The sequence below is a fragment of the Phaenicophaeus curvirostris genome, chromosome 2, assembly GCF_032191515.1.
Source record: "Phaenicophaeus curvirostris isolate KB17595 chromosome 2, BPBGC_Pcur_1.0, whole genome shotgun sequence".
NCBI lineage: Eukaryota > Metazoa > Chordata > Aves > Cuculiformes > Cuculidae > Phaenicophaeus > Phaenicophaeus curvirostris.
This window is the reverse complement of record NC_091393.1, coordinates 127,236,504-127,255,599: the sequence shown is the minus strand read 5'-3', so window position 1 is coordinate 127,255,599 and position 19,096 is coordinate 127,236,504. Positions and strand designations below refer to the sequence as shown.

Sequence of the window (19,096 nt, the reverse complement as noted above, 5' to 3'; positions counted from 1 at the left end):
TCTGCCTCCCTCAAGTGCTTTTATTGCCATTCCTCATTAGCAGCATCGTTCATTGTTCGGTACCTCTTGAGATGCATTAAATTGTTGCTGTGGAGTAAAAAAGGGTGTTATCCCATGGTAGGATGGGAGGGAATGCAGTGCATCTGGAATGGATGTATCTGATAGCTCTAGGAAGCCTTTGATTAATATAGACGTGGAGTGCTAATTCGTGGCTGTGAGGGAAGTTTGAATGTTCTATGGCAGAGGCTGATTCTTATCTCACACCAGTTTGGACTCCATTGAGATATTAATCTGCTTCTACTTTTTACCAGAAGGAATGTGGAATGAGACCAAAAAAGTGCAAAAAGGATCACACCATTTGTTTCTTTGTGGCACTGCCCACTTCCATCTGCTCGAGACCTGGCCCAAAGCACTCAGCAGTCTGCGTAGCTCCCAGCTGTCTGTAACAGTAGTCATCTTTTTTTCTCCCGAAATAGCAGTTTTATGTTATTTTCTCCCAAAGGCATGGCTCATAAATAACTCTGCCACGCTGTATAACCATTCTAAATGGAATTTATACACGCTGCTGTATTTTGGGGAATGTGTTTAGTAAGGGGTTTTTATTATGCTATCTTTACATGTCATCACAGTAATAGCTGTCACGTTATATTTGTTTCATCTCAGCAAAAATACTGGAATAACAGAAGAAAGATCAGACTATTCTGTTTTCTGATGAAACTTTCTGGAAGGTTTGGGTTGTGATTTTTGAAGCGTTCTCATCTGGGTGAGCTGCTTAGGGAGCTCTCTGACCACTCCAAGTCCCAGTAGTTCTCAGGGAGGTTTTAGTATAATAAGAGTGTTCATCCTTGATTCCTTCAAAGACCCCAGTCGGCTCTGTGTTAATTGAAGTTCTCTTCAAATCCACTTGTGTGCATTTTGCCTTCTGTTTCTTTCAGTTCTTCCACCCTTATGCATTTTTGATGTGTCCTTGAACGAAGTCTGTCACCTGGATGGGCTTTTCCAGCCACTGGGGAGGGGAAGGCACATTAGATGCAGTGTGTGTTTAGAGAGCTGAGGGACTGTAAGGCTGCTGGCGGTGCACTTCTGATTTACTTTGGTTCCCGACATGAAGTGGAGATAGCCAGCTATATTTTTTTCCTTCAGGAGAACTCCAGAGTTCTGAAAGAAAGTTTTTCCATGGCTCGAGATGTGACCAACTACTTCAGCTTGAGCCCAGGAACCTACGCAATTGTTCCTGCTGCAAACCAAGAATTTGAATTTCTTTTGCGGGTTTTCATGAAGACTCAGGACTACAATGAGTAAGATGATAAGTACTCCTCACGGGCCCCAGACTTACAGTATGCCAGGATTAAGCAGTTTAGTGTCAAGATAACTAATGGGGCAATTTGGTTTTAACATACTCTAGGAGCGTGTTGGGAAGACGCAGCTGAGTGTTGGGCACCGTGTGTGGGGGGATCAGCTGTGTGGTGCGATGCGTAGGGGTGGCCACGGCAGAACAGGGTGATAACTTGTCTGTAGCCTGCGAGAGTCCCAGCTTGGGTAGAATGAGCTGCACAAGCGAGCAGTAATTGAGATATATGCCCTCATTGTGGGGAAATCTCTCTGGTGAATGGAGGACTGATAGCTTGTTTTTCTTAACAGTGGTTAAGTTATATGTTATATATAAGTGGTTCTTGTATTGTGCCACTGGGTGCCAGACGGATCAAGTCCCTTTCTGCTCAGGGCAGAACCTGGGGAAGCAAAGAGCAGAGAAGGCCTTGAACCTTTCACCCGCTGCCTCATAGGTGGGCTGGCAGGGCTCCCTGTACATGTGAGAGGGGCCTTGAAGATAAGTTGGTGGAAAAATGGTATCTTAGTTCATTCAGAGGCAGCTATTATCACATTTTCATGTAAATACCTGGCTGTGCTTTATATAAAGAGCAAGCCCCAACATTCAGCCTTACCGAGTGACCTTGAAACATCAACTATGCAGTGTCTCTCCTTCATAAGCCTTATAGAGGAGGTGATCGCAGCTCCTACCTCACATTATTTTCTTAATAATGAGATTGCTTTCTGGGCTTTGGCCTTTGACAAAAATAGCCCAGAACTGACTAAGGCGACTCCTTAGTTATAGAACTCAAATATGAGAGTGTGTGCTCTGGGTTGCACTGCCTTTGGCGTGGTGGGTCACACACGAGATGGCTCAGCCTTGGGATGCAGGTCTCTCCAGAAGAGCCTGTGACCCTTGCACCCCTTCCTGAGCTGGGCCAAGCTTGAGGATCCCCCTCCTGTGGGTCTCTGCAGTACGTGCCTATCCAGTAGCTCAGATGCAATAAAACCAGCATCTGCCTTGCCTAATTTATGTACCAAAAGCAAAACCCAGGTTCTGAATGTTACTGCTAAGTGAGTCTCAGAAGCGGTGGGGATCCCGGCCCAATTTCAGGCTGCAGACATTTAAAAGATGCTACCTTTTAATAGTCCAGATGCTATTTTTATTTCTGACTGTTAAACTAGGCAAAGAGGAAGCAGGTGAAAGCTTCATGTGGCTCAGGGCAGGGCAGCCCTGTCTTCTGTGTGGTAGAATCATAGAATCACCAGGTTGGAAAGGACCCACCGGATCATTGAGTCCAACCATTCCCATCAATCACTAAACCATGTCCCTCAGCACCTCATCCACCTGTCTTTTAAACCCCTCCAGGGAAGGTGACTCAACCACCTCCCTGGGCAGCCTCTGCCAGTGCCCAATGACCCTTTCCGTGAAATATTTTTTCCTAATGTCCAGCCTGAACCTCCCTTGGCGGAGCTTGAGGCCATTCCCTCTCGTCCTGTCCCCTGTCCCTTGGGAGAAGAGCCCAGCTCCCTCCTCTCCACAACCTCCTTTCAGGTAGTTGTAGAGAGCAATGAGGTCACCCCTCAGCCTCCTCTTCTCCAGGCTAAACAACCCCAGCTCTCTCAGCCGCTCCTCATAAGGCCTGTTCTCCAGCCCCCTCACCAGCTTCGTTGCTCTTCTCTGGACTCGCTCCAGAGCCTCAACAGAGGTAAGGTTAGTCCTGGCATGCTCCAAGTCAGACAAGTTACCTTGTCTCTGCTGCTGGTGCCAGCAGGACTGGCTCGGCTGTGGCAGCAGCCCAAGAGCAGCCATAGACTCAAACCTGGATGTGCAGAGAGACCCATGACTAGTGCCACAGACTTGGCTAAACTGGAGCTGGGAGGGGTGGATGCTGAGCATCTTGTGGGGCCACGAGCAGAACGTGTTCTCCTGCTGGTGCCTCTCTTTGGTCACATCTGCAAATCAACACCCTGACAAGGCCCCTTCTCTCCCAGTTTATCTCTTGTAACTCTTTTCTAGGAATTCAAACTCCCTGCCCAGCCCAGTGCTGCCAATGGTAAGAGTGTGGGAAAACAAATGTAGATACCAGTGGTGGTGAATTGTTTCCTGGGAGCTGAGTGTTCTGCAGCCACCTCTGCTGACTTGTCTCCTTCCTTCTCTACGTAATGGACACTACTCTGCTCTTCTCTCCTTTCTCTACCCAGTACCTATCCCAGAGTTGGGTCCTGGCTCCTTGTGACCTTGCTGGGAGAGCAGGTGCCTGCCGGGGTGCCTTTCTGGAGAGGCCGGAGTGTCTGCTGGCTGTGCTGCTGGCTCACCGTCTGCTTGTGTGATCCTGCTGCTGAGAGGCTGTTAGCCAGAGCAGCACAAACTTGGCGCAGGCCTGCAAAGCCAGAGGTGTAAAGCTGCTTCAAGAGAACAGAAAACAGGGTCCTGTCCTTGTGATTCATTTTCCAGCCTGCAGTTAAGGTCTGTTGGAGGGGTGGTGTAAATGGTGGCTTCTCTCTGCTGACAAGCCTGTCAATTTACTTGGCTGTTGTCATTATAGAATCATAGAATAGAATCATAGAATCACCAGGTTGGAAAAGACCCATCAGATCATCTTAGCTGATGTTTTGACTTGGACAAATGATGGGACCCACACTTCTTGCTCTTGTTCCGATATTTGGACTTTGGTGGTGTGAATTATCTCACACAGAGCTGAAAGCATTTGGTCTTAGGCTTAGATTTTTTGGGGAAACTTTATAATGTTAAGGATAGCTCCTGTGAGTGCCTGATGGATCTCCTCACCGCGAGATTGAAAGTAATCACTTAGCCATTGGTTTGCAATTGCTCAGGTACAGCCAAGCCTGCCTTGGGGTTGAGAAGGTGCAAGAGAAAGGAAAAGTCAATTCCTGCTTTATCTGTGTGATTCGCATGAATCTTCACTGTTTTAACTAAGGGCCATAATAAGGGTCTGGCTTTGTATCTCTGTGCTTATGTATTGATTTGTTGTCCCCACCTTGGATGTGTTCTGTTCCCTTCCTCAGGCCCTGCCTCTGCTGCTCCTTTCTGCCTGTTCTAAGTTATAACGTCGAAACCGTGCTTCTTCCTTCATTTCAGTAGCTGTTCCTTGCTCCTAGTCCACTTGAATTTTGAGAGGTTAAAACTGAGCTCTGTAGTGCACATTCCTTGTCCTTTCTAAAGAGCTGCTTGGATCTGTGGATTTGTGCCTCCAGCTGTCTTGTAACTGAATTATTTATGTGCGTCCTTTGTCTTTGATGCAGGAAGTACCAAAGCAGAACCGGGACAGCTCCTATAAGGCTGCCTTCCTACGATACGCTACACAGGTATCCTATCTAAAATGTATTGCTGGGAAAATAAAAAACGCATGTGGACTTGCAAAAAGGAAACTGATCTATGATGTCGATACAAATCCATTTAAAAAAATGTTTTATGGAAATGTAGCTCCATCCTCAAGTGGGTACCCTGAAACCAGTATTGATTGACCTGCCAACCTCCAGAAATATGGGACACTCAGCTGGGGTAGATGTTCTGGTGATGGGCTTAAGTGTGTACTCTTTTTTTTTTTTTTTCTGGCTTTGGCTTGTTTATTTACTGAAAGCAATTAGAAAGCCTTGAGCATTCCCCCCTCTCATCCACATCTCATGCTGCATTTGAGACCAGACATCAGTCAGTGTTTGAGTAATTGATTCCTGCTCTTTCTGAGCCAAACTCTGTGTTCACAGGAGATGCTTTTAATGGTTTAATAATTTGTTATAAAGAACTCCTCGACTTGGTCAAGAGTTAAAAAAACCACTGCCAGCAGTCACTGCACGATGGGCCTCTCACAGTCAGTCCTTATAACAGTGTGTGGAGGTGAAAATGAGCGCCGGGTGCCTGAGGGCAGGAGTCAGGTTCACGGGTGGGCTGAGTGGCTCAGAGGGAAGCGAGCACCAGCAGCACCAGTGCTCCCAGCCCACTCTGCTGTGCCTGCCCTGTGGCTACACCCAGCTAGAGGCTGCTCAAGTCCGTGTTGTGCTCCCACAGGGGTGCTGCTGCTCCTCTCATATGGGCAGGGGTCCTTCCTGGTTGCCAAAGTGTGTGAGAAAAGAAGTTTGGGGCAGAAGTGATACAGCAAAGCTTTTTTTCAAAGACCTCTCTTTTGCATTTTGTTCTGCACTAGGGCTCAGTTATCGATGCCTCGCAGCTGCAACAACTCCTTAATGAAGTGATCCTGCAAGGTAAAGCTTTTACAGCCCAGCTAATGTCTTTGATGCTTCCCTGTCCTTAGCCTAGTGTGAATTAAGCAGAGGATTTAGTGCTGTCCTGATGGTCCTAAACCCCCCCTAAGTGTGGTTTACTGCGCTGTGGGATCTTGAAGAATGAGAAGTGCCTCCACCAGGGTTTCTCTGGAACAGTTTGGCTTTATTTTTTTCTAAGTCAAAGTAGTGTTCACATGAGGGAGGGGATGCAGCCTAGACCAGCAGCTAACAGACTCTAATGCATGGCCGTCAGCGAAACTGGGAATCTGTTTGACAGCCAGATTTTACCTTCCCTTCCCAGTTCTGCTGCGGGATGGCCTCTGCCCTACAGACCTACCATGCCCCTTGCTGCCCTTCCCCTGGGTGTCCCTGCAGCCCCTACGAGCACCCTTTCTGCTCCATACCCCACCAATTCCAGCAGGAATTCAGTCTCTGGCTGGGCTGCACCAGTGAGTGACCTGGGGAGCTGTGCCTCCCACTCTCCTCGCTGTCACCCAGCTCAGCCCAGGCCTGCGCTGCTCCTCTGCCGAGGCCTCACGCTGACTTTCAGCACGGCCCAGCCTTCCTAACCTGCCCACCTTGAAAACGGTGTGAGACGGGGCACAGCTGGAGTGCTTGAGTCAACTCAGTCATGTGCAAGTCTCCTAGAACTCACTAATTCAGCATAAATGGCCTTTCTTGCTGCTGCCGTTTCCTGTATTTCAAGAGGGGAGAGTTTCCATCGGGGCAGGTAGGTGGGCAGAGACTGTGCGGTAGTTGCCTGTGAGCCCAAAGAGGGCACAGTCCCTGGGGAAGGGAGCAGGCTGAGACACGTCAGACTCTGTTAGTGGACCTGACGCACAGCTCTTGCTGCTGTCTGAGAGCCTGAGCTGGATCTGTGGCAGTTCAGCTGCACAAGCCTTCAGGCTGGTGTTCTTCTGCCCTCTGAACATGACCTGGTGCCTCTGTCACCCGCCTCGCTCACGCCGATTCTTTCTCTTTTGTCAATCCTTATAGATGAAATGACCAGCCTGGGAGGAAGATTCAGCTTTGATTCATGCAGAGGCATTTTAGCTCTGATGGATGTATCCTTTCAGCAGGAGCAATAAACTTACCTGGCGCTGCCCATCCTTGCCTTGAGTTATGCCTGAGCTGAGCATCCCAGTGTGAGAACCTGCAAGTAAATATTATCCACAGTCCTCAGTAAATAAATGTCCCAGCATCTATGCAGGGCTTTTGCTATGCATTCCCTGACTCTGTGGTCAACTACCTGCTACCAGCTAACTCCTTGCTCTCATTTTCCCCTCTGCAGGGCTGGGGCTTGGCTGAGCTTCAGCCTTGGGCGCAGGGTCCCAGGCAGGGCTCAAGGTGAGGAGGTAACAGAGCTCAGGGGAAGGTTGGCTTTTGCCTCACGGCTGCAGCCATGCTGGCCTGGGCTGGGAGCTGGAGCAGGCTGCCCGCAAAGCTGGTGTGAAGGGAAAAAGCCCTGTCGCTGCCAAGTCACAGGCACTTGCCTGGCAGGCTGTTCATCCTTTCCAGTGTGCCTTCCTTATTTAGGTGGATCATGCAGTCTTTTTATTGATAACAAGACAATGCTGGAAGTGCATTGCTGGCTGTTGTAGAACAAGAGGGCTTCTTCATGAAGACATAAATTCTCCCCGTGTGTTTTCTCCCCCTTGTTTGCTCACTGTCTCTTTTCTTCCATGCCTTCAAATAACATTCAGACATTTGGAGACCCTTACAAACTGCCAGGGAATGAATAAAAATGACTGGAAGTCCTTCTCTCTTTCCAGGTTTCTGTGTCTCACCAGTGAGAGAATTTCCTCCATTCCCAGACCCCCTTGTGGGCTAAGTGAGTGCTGTGAATGCATGGCACGTGTGAAGAACTGACAAAGCCACTGCTCTGCTTTAATTCAAGATGGATTTTTCATTCTCTGGGCTGCATGCGACCCGTGTACAGTGTGACCTGTCGTGCCCTGTAAAGACAGGATCAGCTTTTTTCATTCAGGTTTCGTAGCAGTGGTGCTTCTCTGCTTATATCTCACTGGCGATGAGTTTTGCTTTCAGGGAGTTTTTGCCATCTCAGCTGCATTAGCTGAGTTGCTGCATTGTCAGGACTCCTAGATGGTGTAGGGAGGGGAGCAGGCCCACAAGCAGTCCCTCGATCACCCCTGGGAGATGTCTGCTGGCACCCCTGGGTTTCTGCAGCTCATGGTGGGAAAGTTTCTTGCCTGTGGCATTTGTGTGGCTCAAAGGCTGCTACTGCTCCTCAAGCTCTTGGCTCCTCCGGTTCCCGTTCCTCCAGGAGGATCTGTGCCTCGTGCCCATGGAGCACGGGGTCGTGTTCACCCACAGGGGCCTCTGTGCTCGGTGACCAAATCTCAGCTGAACTGATCACCGCAGGTTCCCATATGCTTAAAGGCACCACATAAATGGAAATGTCTTCTTGTTTGTGAGCACAGGTATAAGCAGCTGTAAAATGTGCCAAGGAAGGTGAATTTACCTGTAAGTGTAACAGAGCAGAAAAGCCCTTGGCTTTCTCAACACGAAGTAACAAATTTAAGAGACTGCATCTTGGGCCGTTGTGTGAAGGCAGCATCCTCAGCGTCACAGACAGCCGGGTTTTGCTCTCATTAACTGTTCGGTTCTTAACTAAATGCACAGCTCAACTCGAATGGACGACTCACCCTGCAGGAATTTGGGACTCTCTGGCGCAGTCTCACGAAGTACATGGTACATGGGGCTGCTCTCTCTGCTGTGCTCTCACGCTTCGCGTTGGTGGGGTGCAGGTGCTCCATGAGGGAAAAGCACCACGGGCAAAAACTGCACAGTTGCTTGCTTAGTGGGTCAGAGCTCCATCCTCTCAGGCAAAGGCTGGAGCTCAGGAAGCAGTGGTGCGTGTGAAGTGCTCCAAACGAGAAGCCGAGGCTTTTCTGGAGCAGGGAATATTGAGGAATACACGGGAAAAGGTAGGAAGGGTAAGTAGGCTTAGAATTTGATGAAAATCTCTTTTTGTTTCTAAGCTCAAATAAGTTCTTGAACAGAATTATCTGAAAAATGTCACTTTCTCATTGTTGCAGTTTGTAGTGGAAATGTACAGGAAAATTAACCTGGGAGAAATGTCTCTGCTCCAGAATAAGCATTAGGTCTGGAAGCAGTGAGGACAGTAACTTGGTATTTAGGGTCCCACCTAAATTCAGTCAGTGTCTGTGTCAGGTCCTTCTCCCTCCAGTCTTGCTGCAGAATGGGAAGATTTCCTGAGGCCTTGAAGCTGGATGGGCTCTCCTTTGTTTCATCCCTCTGGAGATGGTCTGAGGCCACCTGGGGCATGGGGTGCCAGTTCCCCGTCTAGCCACAGTGCTTTTCCCACTGGCAGCACCTCAAGTATTGCCTGCAGGGCTCAGCAGTGCATGGGGAGAGATGGCCCCACACCAGGCTGGGACACAGGGACTTGTGGCTTATTTCAGTTCTCATAGACAATGGTTTTTTTGCCTGTAGAGGTACGAGTATTCCCATTGCTGCCTGCACATGTAAACCAGGGAGAGTGAGCAAAATGTCTTCCACCTGCCCCAAACTGGGATTTCTTACACTGTAATATACTGTCTGAGCCTGCTATAAACACATTTCTTACTATAGTTGCCCATCTCATCTCCTGAACTTCCTCACAGCCCGTTTATTAAAGAGGGAAAACATCCTACATAATTAGATGTAGCAGTAAATTTGGAGAGTGCTGATAGGAGTTTAAAATCTGCTTCTACACTGTTTTTATTTAGGATATCTTCAGCAAGGAAGACAGAAATCATTCTGGTTTTCTTGATGTGTCTGAACTGAGGAGCGCAATACAGACAGCAGGTACGTCCATAGGTGCTGAGCAGCTCCCTTTCTTGTTCCTGTGGCAGTGAAGGAAAGGATGAAAGAGTTTCAGGGAGAAAGCAGTCTGGATTGCACAGAGGTGCCAGTTAGATCATAGCTCTGCTCCAGGGTCTGCATTGTTTTAGGCCATTGAGGCAGAAAGCTTCTTTCAGGGAGAAACCCTCTGTGCGGCAGCGGGGCTGCTGGCAGGGATGCAGAGAAGCGCAGCACCGGACAGAGCGGCTTATCCATGGTCTCCCCTGCTCATGGACAGAACATCCAGCAGAGAAAAGGAGCAAGGAATGGTCGATGCTCACACTTGCCCCAGTTCCTGCGGTTTCTCTGGGGGCAGTGACTGGGTCTGTAAGGGAACGCCACGGTGATGGGTGTTTATCGAGTTCGCATGGAACTCAGTTTGCTGCACAGGGGGACCCTCGTGCGAGCAGGGTGTTTCGGTTGGAACAACTCCCCAGAGGCTCTGTGCCTGAAATACAGCTCTGAGACAGCGATCGGATGGTAGAGACATTCCTGTTCAGCTGCCTGGAGCTTTGTGTGGTATCCCCAGGGGGAACCGGGTACAGAAGTGCTGTCTGTGAAGCCGTCAGTGTGGGGCATGTAGACGCAGGATTTTGTCGCTGGGAGGAGGGTGCGATTAGCCTCTGCCTGAGGAGCGCAGCCCTTGATGTGCCAGATGCCAAATGGGAAGCTGTCAGGTCCATTCTGTAAGAGAGGTGCTAAAGGGTAAAACTGGGAGGAAAGTCGTACATTGCGGAGTCCTGGCAGCCAAAGCCGTGCAGCTGTTTGAAGGGATAAAAAGGCACTATTAAATGGCAAAATCAATACACGTTAGGCCATAGGAGTTCTGAGTGGGGGAAAAAAGAAAATTATAAGTTCATTCTTGCTGCCTTCTAAGCCAGGCAGCTGTGCTTGAGTCTGGCTTTGCGTTAGGATGACCCCTGTCCTAGGTTTTGAGCAGGAGGGAGCGAACAGCCTAATAAAAAGTTCAGGAGGTTGGTGCTGCTGGGAATGGCACTAATGTGTCTGAACACAGCTCCCAGCCAGCTGTTCCCTGCAGTGTCTAGTGCTTTCCCCAGCAAAACACTGAAATGTGGGCTTAATTTGAGTGTTGTCCTAATGCTTCAAAGCAAGACTAAGGGGCAGATTTTCTGCCAGAGAAAAGCAGGCTGGCGGCTGTCACAGCAGTGCTGGCCTGCCATGCGGGAGCGTTGGCCTGGGGGCTGTGCAAACTCCTCACTCTCAATATTAAATGCATCATGATAATTAAAAAAAAATAGGGAAACATAAAGTCTGTGTTATGAAGCTTGACTGAAACTTGAGTGAGGAGTCCAGCAGACAAGAGGTGTAGGAGTAACTTTACAAATAACAGCAGCCCATACTGAAACATCTTAGGAACAGAGAGCACTGAATGTTGATCCTGTTAGTGAGGTTAACAGAGGCATTGCAAGTGAGAAGATTTCAGAGCAGGGATATCTTGCACTGGCCAGGCCAAACTGTCAGTGTTTTACTGGTGTGAGACGCAGTTATAGCATCTCATAAGCAGCACTGCAGTGCTTGCTGGAATCTGCTCTCCAGAGAGAGCTTGATTGAATTCCTACTGCCTTTGAGAGGTTAAGTGAGACAGGATTCATTGCTTACTACTACAGTTGTTCTTGGCAGTCATTTAAAACCAGAATCAAAGAGGAATTTCGTTAATTAGATTTTTTCAAATTATTTTTTCTCATGGAAAATCCCTGAAGTTGGGTTTATCTTAATTTTGAAATGTATCTTAAACCCAGCTGTATTTCCACTATTTATATGCTCAAAATTGTGTGTCTGTTTCCTGCTGGAGACCTCCTCCAACACAGCTTTTGCACCCAGAGTGTGCTGACATCCTAACCCCCTTGCACTGGCTTTCTCCCCTGCACAGGTGTACGGAAATCATTTCCTTCTTTTCTGCTTATTCAACTCATTTGGCTCCATGATGAGTTCATTTAAATCAGGAGAGTTTGGAGCTGGTTGAAAAGGCAAGAAAGGTCTGTCTCTTCCAGCTGAGCCACTAAAAGCTGGGAGTGAGAAAATGAGACTTCTCTGAAGTCATGGAGAATCATTAAACCCAAGCTATCAGTCCAGCTTGCTGCAGAAAAAAATCTCTTTTGTTTAGCAAATCGGCTTTTAGTTCAAAATATACTTAAATCATTTATCTTATGTAGCCAGCGCACTTAGGGTAGTTTTATTTAACTAATAAAAGAACCATTCAAAAAGGCAATTTTTGTTCATTCAATTGAATACCAATTTCCATCCGAACAGACTGTGACACAAATACTGAATAATCAGCTCATAAAAAAGAAATGCACCCTTCACCATTTTCTAATGGAAGAGAAAATGTAAAAATTAAGAATCCCAGGCATGCTGAACTGCATAACAGCGTGGGCGTGCGGTGTCTCCCTCTTCAGCAGAAAGTGCAGTGGTGTTGTAGAATAAATGCTTCGCTCAGACTTTAACAGTTATGAGCGCAAGAAAACACCCTTTCTTATGGAAAATAAAAGCTAAAAAGGCAAGCCAAGATCACAGAAGATTAGTTAGCTCTATGTTTCCTGCTTGTTGGCCTCAGCCACGATTGGAGCAGTTGAACAAACAAATTTGCCTTTTCCCTTGCTCTGCCTAAGGCTTATGCACAAACCCAGGGAAGGTGCGCTCCACCCAGGGATGTGGAGCAGACCCAGCGTGGCAGGGTGGAGGTGGGGGGGAGTCTGGGTTCTCTGCAGGGTGCCCAAAGCCTGCAGAGCCGGTCCATCCTCCCCCAGTGCATCCCCAGTGCTCTCGCTCCTCTTCCATTTGCAGGTCTTGTTGCCAACGAGCAGCTTGTGCGCCTGATGGCCCTGCGGTATGGCGATGGTGCCGGGAGAATCAGCTTCTCGGACTTCATCTGCTGCATGCTGCGCCTTGAGACCGTGACCCGTGAGTCCTGGGAACAGGGTCGGGCAGGGGGGGTAGCAGCGGTGTCCTTTCTAGGGGACCCTGCAAAGCCTGACTGAGGGCATGGCAGGAGGTGAGGGACACCCCGCTAGACGCGATAAACCACTTCTAACAGTGTAGCTTGGAAAGACCAAGCCTGTCCACAGTGCAAGTGTGGTCCAGGCATCCCTCTGGGCAGCCTGTTTGGAGCAACCAGCAGGTAGACAACAGTTCAGTGCTGGGAGGAAGCTGCAGCTGGGAATACAGCGATGCCTTCCCTGACAGGAGCTGGAAGGAAGGTCAGTCCCCATTTTCCGTCAGAGTTCTTGAGTGTCTGAGGGCCACAGCAGCACCACGCTGCTCTGTATTTTTCCCTGCCGAGGAGTGATGGCAATGGATATCCAGAACTTCTGTTCCCAGTCCTTGCTGCCTGAATTCAGCCTCTGCAGGTTCGTCCTTAGAGCCCCTGCGTGCTCAGACTCATTTTCTGAAAACAAGGTGCATCCTGATCTGCAGCAGAGCTTCCCTGGGGACGGTGTGGGGCATAGCCAGTACCAGAGGGGAGGCTGCACGCGATTGCGGTCAGCGGAGAGGAAAGGGGCAGCTCAACTCAAGTGGAAGGCCTTTTGGTTAATATTTGGAGAAGTCTGAACCACAGCAAGGAGAGTGTTTGTTGGGTTTGTTCATGGAGAGATGTTCCCACCAACTTCAGCAAAGTTCTTTCTGTAAGGAGAAGGCCTGAGATCCTTCTCAGCAGATAAACAAACCCATGCCCTGTGTGGTGTCCGGCTGTTGTCTGGCAGCCGCAAGGAGGGAGTGTCTGTAAATAAGCCTTTGCATGAAAGTAAGTAGAATTCTGTTTTACAAAAACATAGTTTCTGATACTTTTTTTTTTAGTATTTTGACTGGAAATGTTCGTAGGTAAACAAACCCAGCAACTGTGACCTGTGTGCATGAACAGCAGTTTAGTTCGTCATTGGAATGAGCTGGGTATTGACAGTGCATGGAAATGAATGTTCATTTTTTGCCACTGGTGTTTTGTGGGCCAGTAGAAGCCAGCAGATCCACTTGGATGGCACTGCCTAAAATCCCAGTCCAAGGGAGTACAGGAGAAGCAGCTCAGGAAGTCAAGATTGTGTCCTGATTTCAATGCTTTCATTGAAAACCAGACAACTTTTATAAAACACCTATGTTTTGTGATTATACATGTCATAATGAAAATTCTTATGGCTACATTTGTACTTTGGTGTTTTTTTAAATCTTAAAAAAGATCATCTTACACTTCTAGTGCTGGTGTAAAGACAGCTCCATTACGTCTGTGCGGAAAAGAATCTCTAAAACTCTTCATTGCTGTCTGTAATGAGTACCTTGAAATGCTCTTGAGTCTTTGAGTTATCGCCTTACAGAGGGTTTAATGTGGAATATGCTTCTCAAACATTTCAAATCATTGTGAATAAGATTTTTACAGGAGAGGATAAGGATGACAAGCAGGAATAAAAGGCAGTCCGCCTTTATGATGATGTGAGTGGAGTAGGGAAGATAAAATCTCTTCTATTAAATCATTACTTATCCTTTCAGGATAGCCAGAGATGAGACCCAAGCTAAAAGCAGCAGCTTCTTTGCAAACTCTATTTAACTGGAATTAATGAAGCAGTAAAGGGCACTTACCTCTGCCCAGAGGAGGGAACATCAAAGCTGCTGTTTGTTCCTAGGAAGGCTGCTGGGCACAAACCCAGCCCCACAAATGCAGCCTCATCAAGGGATGGACACAACACGGGGCTTTGGTTGTTCTGTGCCTTTCTCCTACACCGAGCCCTATAGGCAAGATGTGCTTCCTTGCTTGGCTTTCCCTCCTGCCTTCTCCCTGCCCTGGGTCACGCAGGTAGCTCTGGTTGCCTCCTGCAGGGCTGGCAAGCAGCACGCCCTTGTGCCCTGTCCCTGTGCTCCCCCAACAGCCTCGCACTTTGGTCTCAAGCTGGGCAGGTCTCAAAACATTCCTGATCTTACAGTGCCTTTTCCATTCAGGGTGGGGAAAAGGCTCCTGGAGAAATGTCTCATTCAAGGATAGACAGGCTTAAATTTGTTTCAACCTCTTATTACTCTTTATGATGGCACATTGCTAGAAAAGAAGTAATTTCAAAATGAATAAAAAGAACTCAAAATACTGTGGTTTGACTTCATCCAAACACTTGGGTTTGAACACTTCTCCTAGACAAACTGCAATATAAATGTGCACTTAGAATATCAATATTTGAATGGATTTAAATTTTCTGAAGGCAAAGTGTTCTGTCAGAAAACTTCCAGCGACGTTAATTTCAAACTCTAGCTGAATAACAGCAGCATCTGCATTTATATTCCCCAGAGAAAGCTTGCAAGGCATACTGATGACTTTCAGAGAAGCACTCACTCTAGGGCACGCTGTGATCGCTTACGGCCAGGAGGATGGAGGAGGACCAACGGGAAGTTCCCCTGTGGGAAGATGTGTTTCATTAGCTCCCTGTCCTCCTGTCAGTCTGCAGGCAGGAGCAGCTGTTGAAACAAATTACGAGAGCAGATAAAAGCAGTCACGTTGAGCACTCCCTGTGGCTGGGCAGGACGATGTGTGTGGACACCTGAACCAAGCAGAGCGTCCCAGTGCAGGGACCACAGCTCTGCTCCTCAGCTGCCACAGCCTCACGGCTGCCTTGCATTCTTGCTTCCTACTCATGAAATACCTTTTTCTGTGTTCTACCCACAGATGCATTTCAAAACTTAGCAGAAGGCGAGTCGCGAATTTCGATGACAGCAATGGAGGTGAGGATGCTTCTTTCTCTTCTCTGAGTTTGTTAGCAGAAGGGTGAAGTTAAAGATGATGTGATGTACTTGATGGGCCGTGGGAGGAATTGTCCTGGGGTTCTCTGGCGCTGGCCACACAGCCTGGCTGGGGTGAGCACAGCTCAGTGGGGGCCATCACACCCAAAGCACAGCACCTTCCTGTGCTGCTGCCAGCCTGTCACTGTTGGAAACATTGCTCAAAGTGACTTTGAGGATGTGACAAGAAGAAATCCATGCCCTCATTTCTTACTGCCTCATCTGTTAATTCTTAATCACAAAACATCTTTGTTTTAAGAAAAGAAAGCAGACATGTGCTTGCTGCTGCTGTTTGTCTTAAAAGCACAGCCTGAAGGAGAGCTGGCCAAATGGGGATACATCAGGCTCCTTATCAGCTGGTCTGAAGCAAAAATCCTGCTGTGCTCCACAGCGATATGCCCAAGTGCTGCAGTTTATCAGTCTGGGGACTGTTATTTGACAAGATAGGGTTTAAAAAGACTTTTACAATCTTGCTGGCTCCTGCATACACTGTGTTGAGTTTAGTGCTAGTTCAGTGGCTCACAGTTCTTTACATCTTTGTTGCACCAAGAACTGAGCAGAGTTTCCAAGCAGGGCCCTGAACCCGTTTCATGGGATGGTCCATAGGATAAGCACATTCCCTAGAGCCTGTCATCCCGTCCACTTGCAGTCACACAGGTGCCGTCCTTTCTCAGCAACAGCTTCTGCTGCGGCTGCTGCAGTAATTTTTCATGGAATGCAACATATGGAAAGGGTTTGTGGGTCTGAATTGTAATAAGGGAGAAAGGCAGTTCCAGCCTCCCCGAATTGTCCTGTGCAGGACAAAACAACCATGGTCACAGCCTGCAGGTACTGAGACACGTGTCTGAAGACTGTGTGTAGTGTCACTACCTAAATGCAGCTTTTCTTCTTTTTCCAGTGGCTGACTCTTGTCATGTACACCTGAAGAGCTGTCAGAGCTTAGTCTGGCTGGTAAGAAATCTCATTAGTCCTTCACATACTGACAAAAGGGTAGTTGCCCTTACAGTGGACACTATTAACATGAAAGGAGACTTGCAGAAAGCTAGCCCTGGGGTTGTGGTGGGCTTGGAGAGAAGGAAAAAAGGTGAGAACTGCTGCGTGAGTAGGGTGGGAGGGGGGATGCAGAATCAATCGGACTTGGAACAGTTTTTTTCTGAGGAATTGCTGGTGGCCTTACTGGTTGCTGACACCACCACCAGCTCAGTTGGCCACATGGCCCTGTTCCCACCTGCAGTAATACTTTTTCAGTAGATCAGCTGGCAGAATTTGTCTTTTTTGTCTTCTACAGGATGCATTCACTCCTGCATATCTTAAATGGCTGCAGCAGACGTAATGCCAAGTAGAGGGTGGGGATATGAAGTCACTTAGATTTCTTGGTCAGTCTGTTTTCATGTTTTTAACTGAATTAGGTAATTCAGTTTGAACCATAGCACCTACCTTGTTTCATGTGATACCTGCTTCCTTCATGTCAGACCTGGAGAGGGGTTTTTTCCTCCTGAGGTTTCCCTGGACTTTCAATTCTACTTGGTTCTAGAGAGGAACTGTGCCTTTTCCTGCAACGCTTGTCCTGTTTAAACATCCATAAACTATCTCAGCCACCGTGCAGCAGTTCCCAGCTGTGATGGGTAAAGCGTTAGCACTGGTCCCAGACAGCTGGCGCTGAGGAGAAAACAGGGAAAAACTCAATCCTTAGAGAAAAGTTTAGTGGAGAGACAGCAGCCTCTTGCCTTTGTGTTCTGGTTGACCCCAGGAACTCATGGCGCATTCTTGGGTGAAATCCCATGCTTCCTTACCAGCCCTGTTCAAAAACTGAGTGAAAAAAAGCCCCCCAAAACAGAACCTTCATTGAAATTCAGGGACTGCATCCAGATGGGGATTAGAATAATAATACATGAACAGCATCTCTGGTATCTCACATCGCATTTCTGATGGCAGTTGACATTGGATGCTGGCTTTGGTGAAAACCTGAAAGAGAAAATGTACAATAAGGGGTTAAACTACACTTCCCAGGGAGGAAGCATGGGAGAATCATACCTAAAGCAGGGGCAGATCATGTCTGTATTTGTACCCAGCTGCTCCTCTATCTTGGCTCCTAATTGCATCCTGTGTGTCCATCTGCAGCAGGAGCTGGGCTTCACAACTCAGCACAGTGATTCCTTCACCTCTCTGAGTTCTACACGCAGTTATTTGTTTGCAGGGCACTTGGGGTGCTCTGGGCAGTGCGCCTTCCCTTTGTCATGGATGTGGTGATGTGTGCGGACAGACCGGTATCCACCGCACAGCGCCCGCGCCTGGCTCCGCAGGCTGTCGTTAGATAAACATAAGGCTGGAAGGACCTCACTTTGAGGGATGAAGTTGTTTAAATTACTACTTGCAATGATATTCATAGGCAATTTAGTCTTCTTTTTCCTTTCATGAATCATTCATAAACTGATGATAACTTCTGCAAATATATCATTAATCATAATTTTCACTTACTGGTTTTGAATGAAATTCTGCCCGTAGGGTGTTCGTAAGCAGTTCGCTTAAACAGTTGTGAGCTGGGGACTGGGCGGTCACAGTAGGGGCCCCTCAGAGGGCTGGAATTCTTTAGACTAGAGCCCAGCAAACCATGGGCCGCATGAGAAAACGCACTTAAGGCTTGGTGGGAAATTTCTGTTGAAGAAAATATTCTCTTTAGTGATTTCTAAAGACTGATGGTGGCGCTCTGTGTTCTGAGTGAGTCTCTTCACCTCTGTTTTAGGTGGCTTTTCTGTTCCCCCGTGTGACACAGCCCAAGGAAACACATGCAAGAGCCGTTCATGAAAAATGAAACACGGGGAAGGAGTGAGGGCAGGTTTCTTACAGACATTTGCTTACGCTTGGCGGTACTCAGGTGTCTGGAAGGAGAGTCATTTCCAGGAAAAGTGGAGTTGCTTCGGAGAAAGGAGAGGGGATAATGTGGGAGATCCATGGGCAAACTGGTCAGAGTGAGCTGGAAGTGCGGACTGTAGTCTCCTCTCATCTTCCTGTAAAAAGCATGGCTGGTTCTCCTGGTTAACGCACAGGAGTCAGGAAAAGCTCCATTAACTCCACTGCAAATAAGAGCAGAATCTGTGTGTAAGGAATGACTATCGCTTAGGTTACAAAACCAATAAGAGACTATTTTATAGGAATTATTTCTTAATTTGCTTGTGTGCCATTTTCAAATGCCAGAGAAAATGTTGAAGGAATTAATCATAATTCATAAATAACACAAGGAGTTTTGTGATTGTTTTTACTTGTTGTTAATAAAAAAAAGTCTTGTGTGTATTTGAATTCATCAACTGTAGGGATCCCATTTTATTTGCTACTGTAACAAAGAGGCATATTAGAGATGCAGGACAGATTGCTCAGTGTGTTTTCATGATTTTCATCATCTATAGCAGGAAAGAAGTTTATCTGACCTGCCTTCTCTTTCTCAGTTCCAATGTCTAAAAATACTGTGCTTCTTCTGATAAAATTCCTGCTCAAAAGTTTTAATTAAATCTGCTAGATAATGGTAACATTTCTGTAGTCCCCACACAAATTCTGCTTTCATACATGTTTGTTGTGGTGATAAAAGCAAATCTAACAATCTACACAGCTGTCAGGGAAAAAGTCTTTGAAGACTCTGTTAAATGTCAGAAAGAAGGATGTGGATGTCGATGGATGAAAGTAGTTCGGGGTTGCCATGGCAATACAATCCACGCTGTGCCTCACCCAGACCTTGCATACAAGTTTCCATCGAGGCATCCCTGTGCCAGCAACAGATTCACTTGTTTGGCAGCGAGACGTTGCACGCTGGGGCAACAACTGCGTCACAACTTAGAGAAGGAACCTGCGTCTTCGTTACTGTGAGTTCAGTCTGTGTCAGTGTCTCCTCCTGCAGCCTGGGGAGCATTCCTCA

At 47.6% G+C, this 19,096-nt stretch overlaps 1 protein-coding gene across 6 annotated transcripts in view; it reads left to right on the top strand.

Annotated features, from left to right (window-relative positions):
* Positions 1-18,843, top strand: part of CAPN13 (calpain 13) — a 58,084-nt gene extending 39,241 nt beyond the window's left edge. For 4 of the 6 annotated variants that reach the window (XM_069850847.1, XM_069850848.1, XM_069850846.1 and 1 more), the window contains 11 exons: positions 1,144-1,298; positions 3,329-3,365; positions 4,576-4,638; positions 5,475-5,532; positions 6,550-6,617; positions 8,197-8,265; positions 9,306-9,384; positions 12,226-12,342; positions 15,077-15,132; positions 16,088-16,140; positions 17,933-18,843. In XM_069850847.1, the coding sequence (XP_069706948.1) occupies positions 1,144-1,298; positions 3,329-3,365; positions 4,576-4,638; positions 5,475-5,532; positions 6,550-6,617; positions 8,197-8,265; positions 9,306-9,384; positions 12,226-12,342; positions 15,077-15,132; positions 16,088-16,114 (729 nt within the window). In that variant the 3' untranslated portion in view covers positions 16,115-16,140; positions 17,933-18,843. Of the gene's footprint in view, positions 1-1,143; positions 1,299-3,328; positions 3,366-4,575; positions 4,639-5,474; positions 5,533-6,549; positions 6,618-8,196; positions 8,266-9,305; positions 9,385-12,225; positions 12,343-15,076; positions 15,133-16,087; positions 16,141-17,932 lie in introns of those variants that run through there. The other 2 variants (XR_011336842.1, XR_011336843.1) reach the window with 2 other exon arrangements.
* The last annotated feature ends 253 nt before the right edge of the window (positions 18,844-19,096 follow it).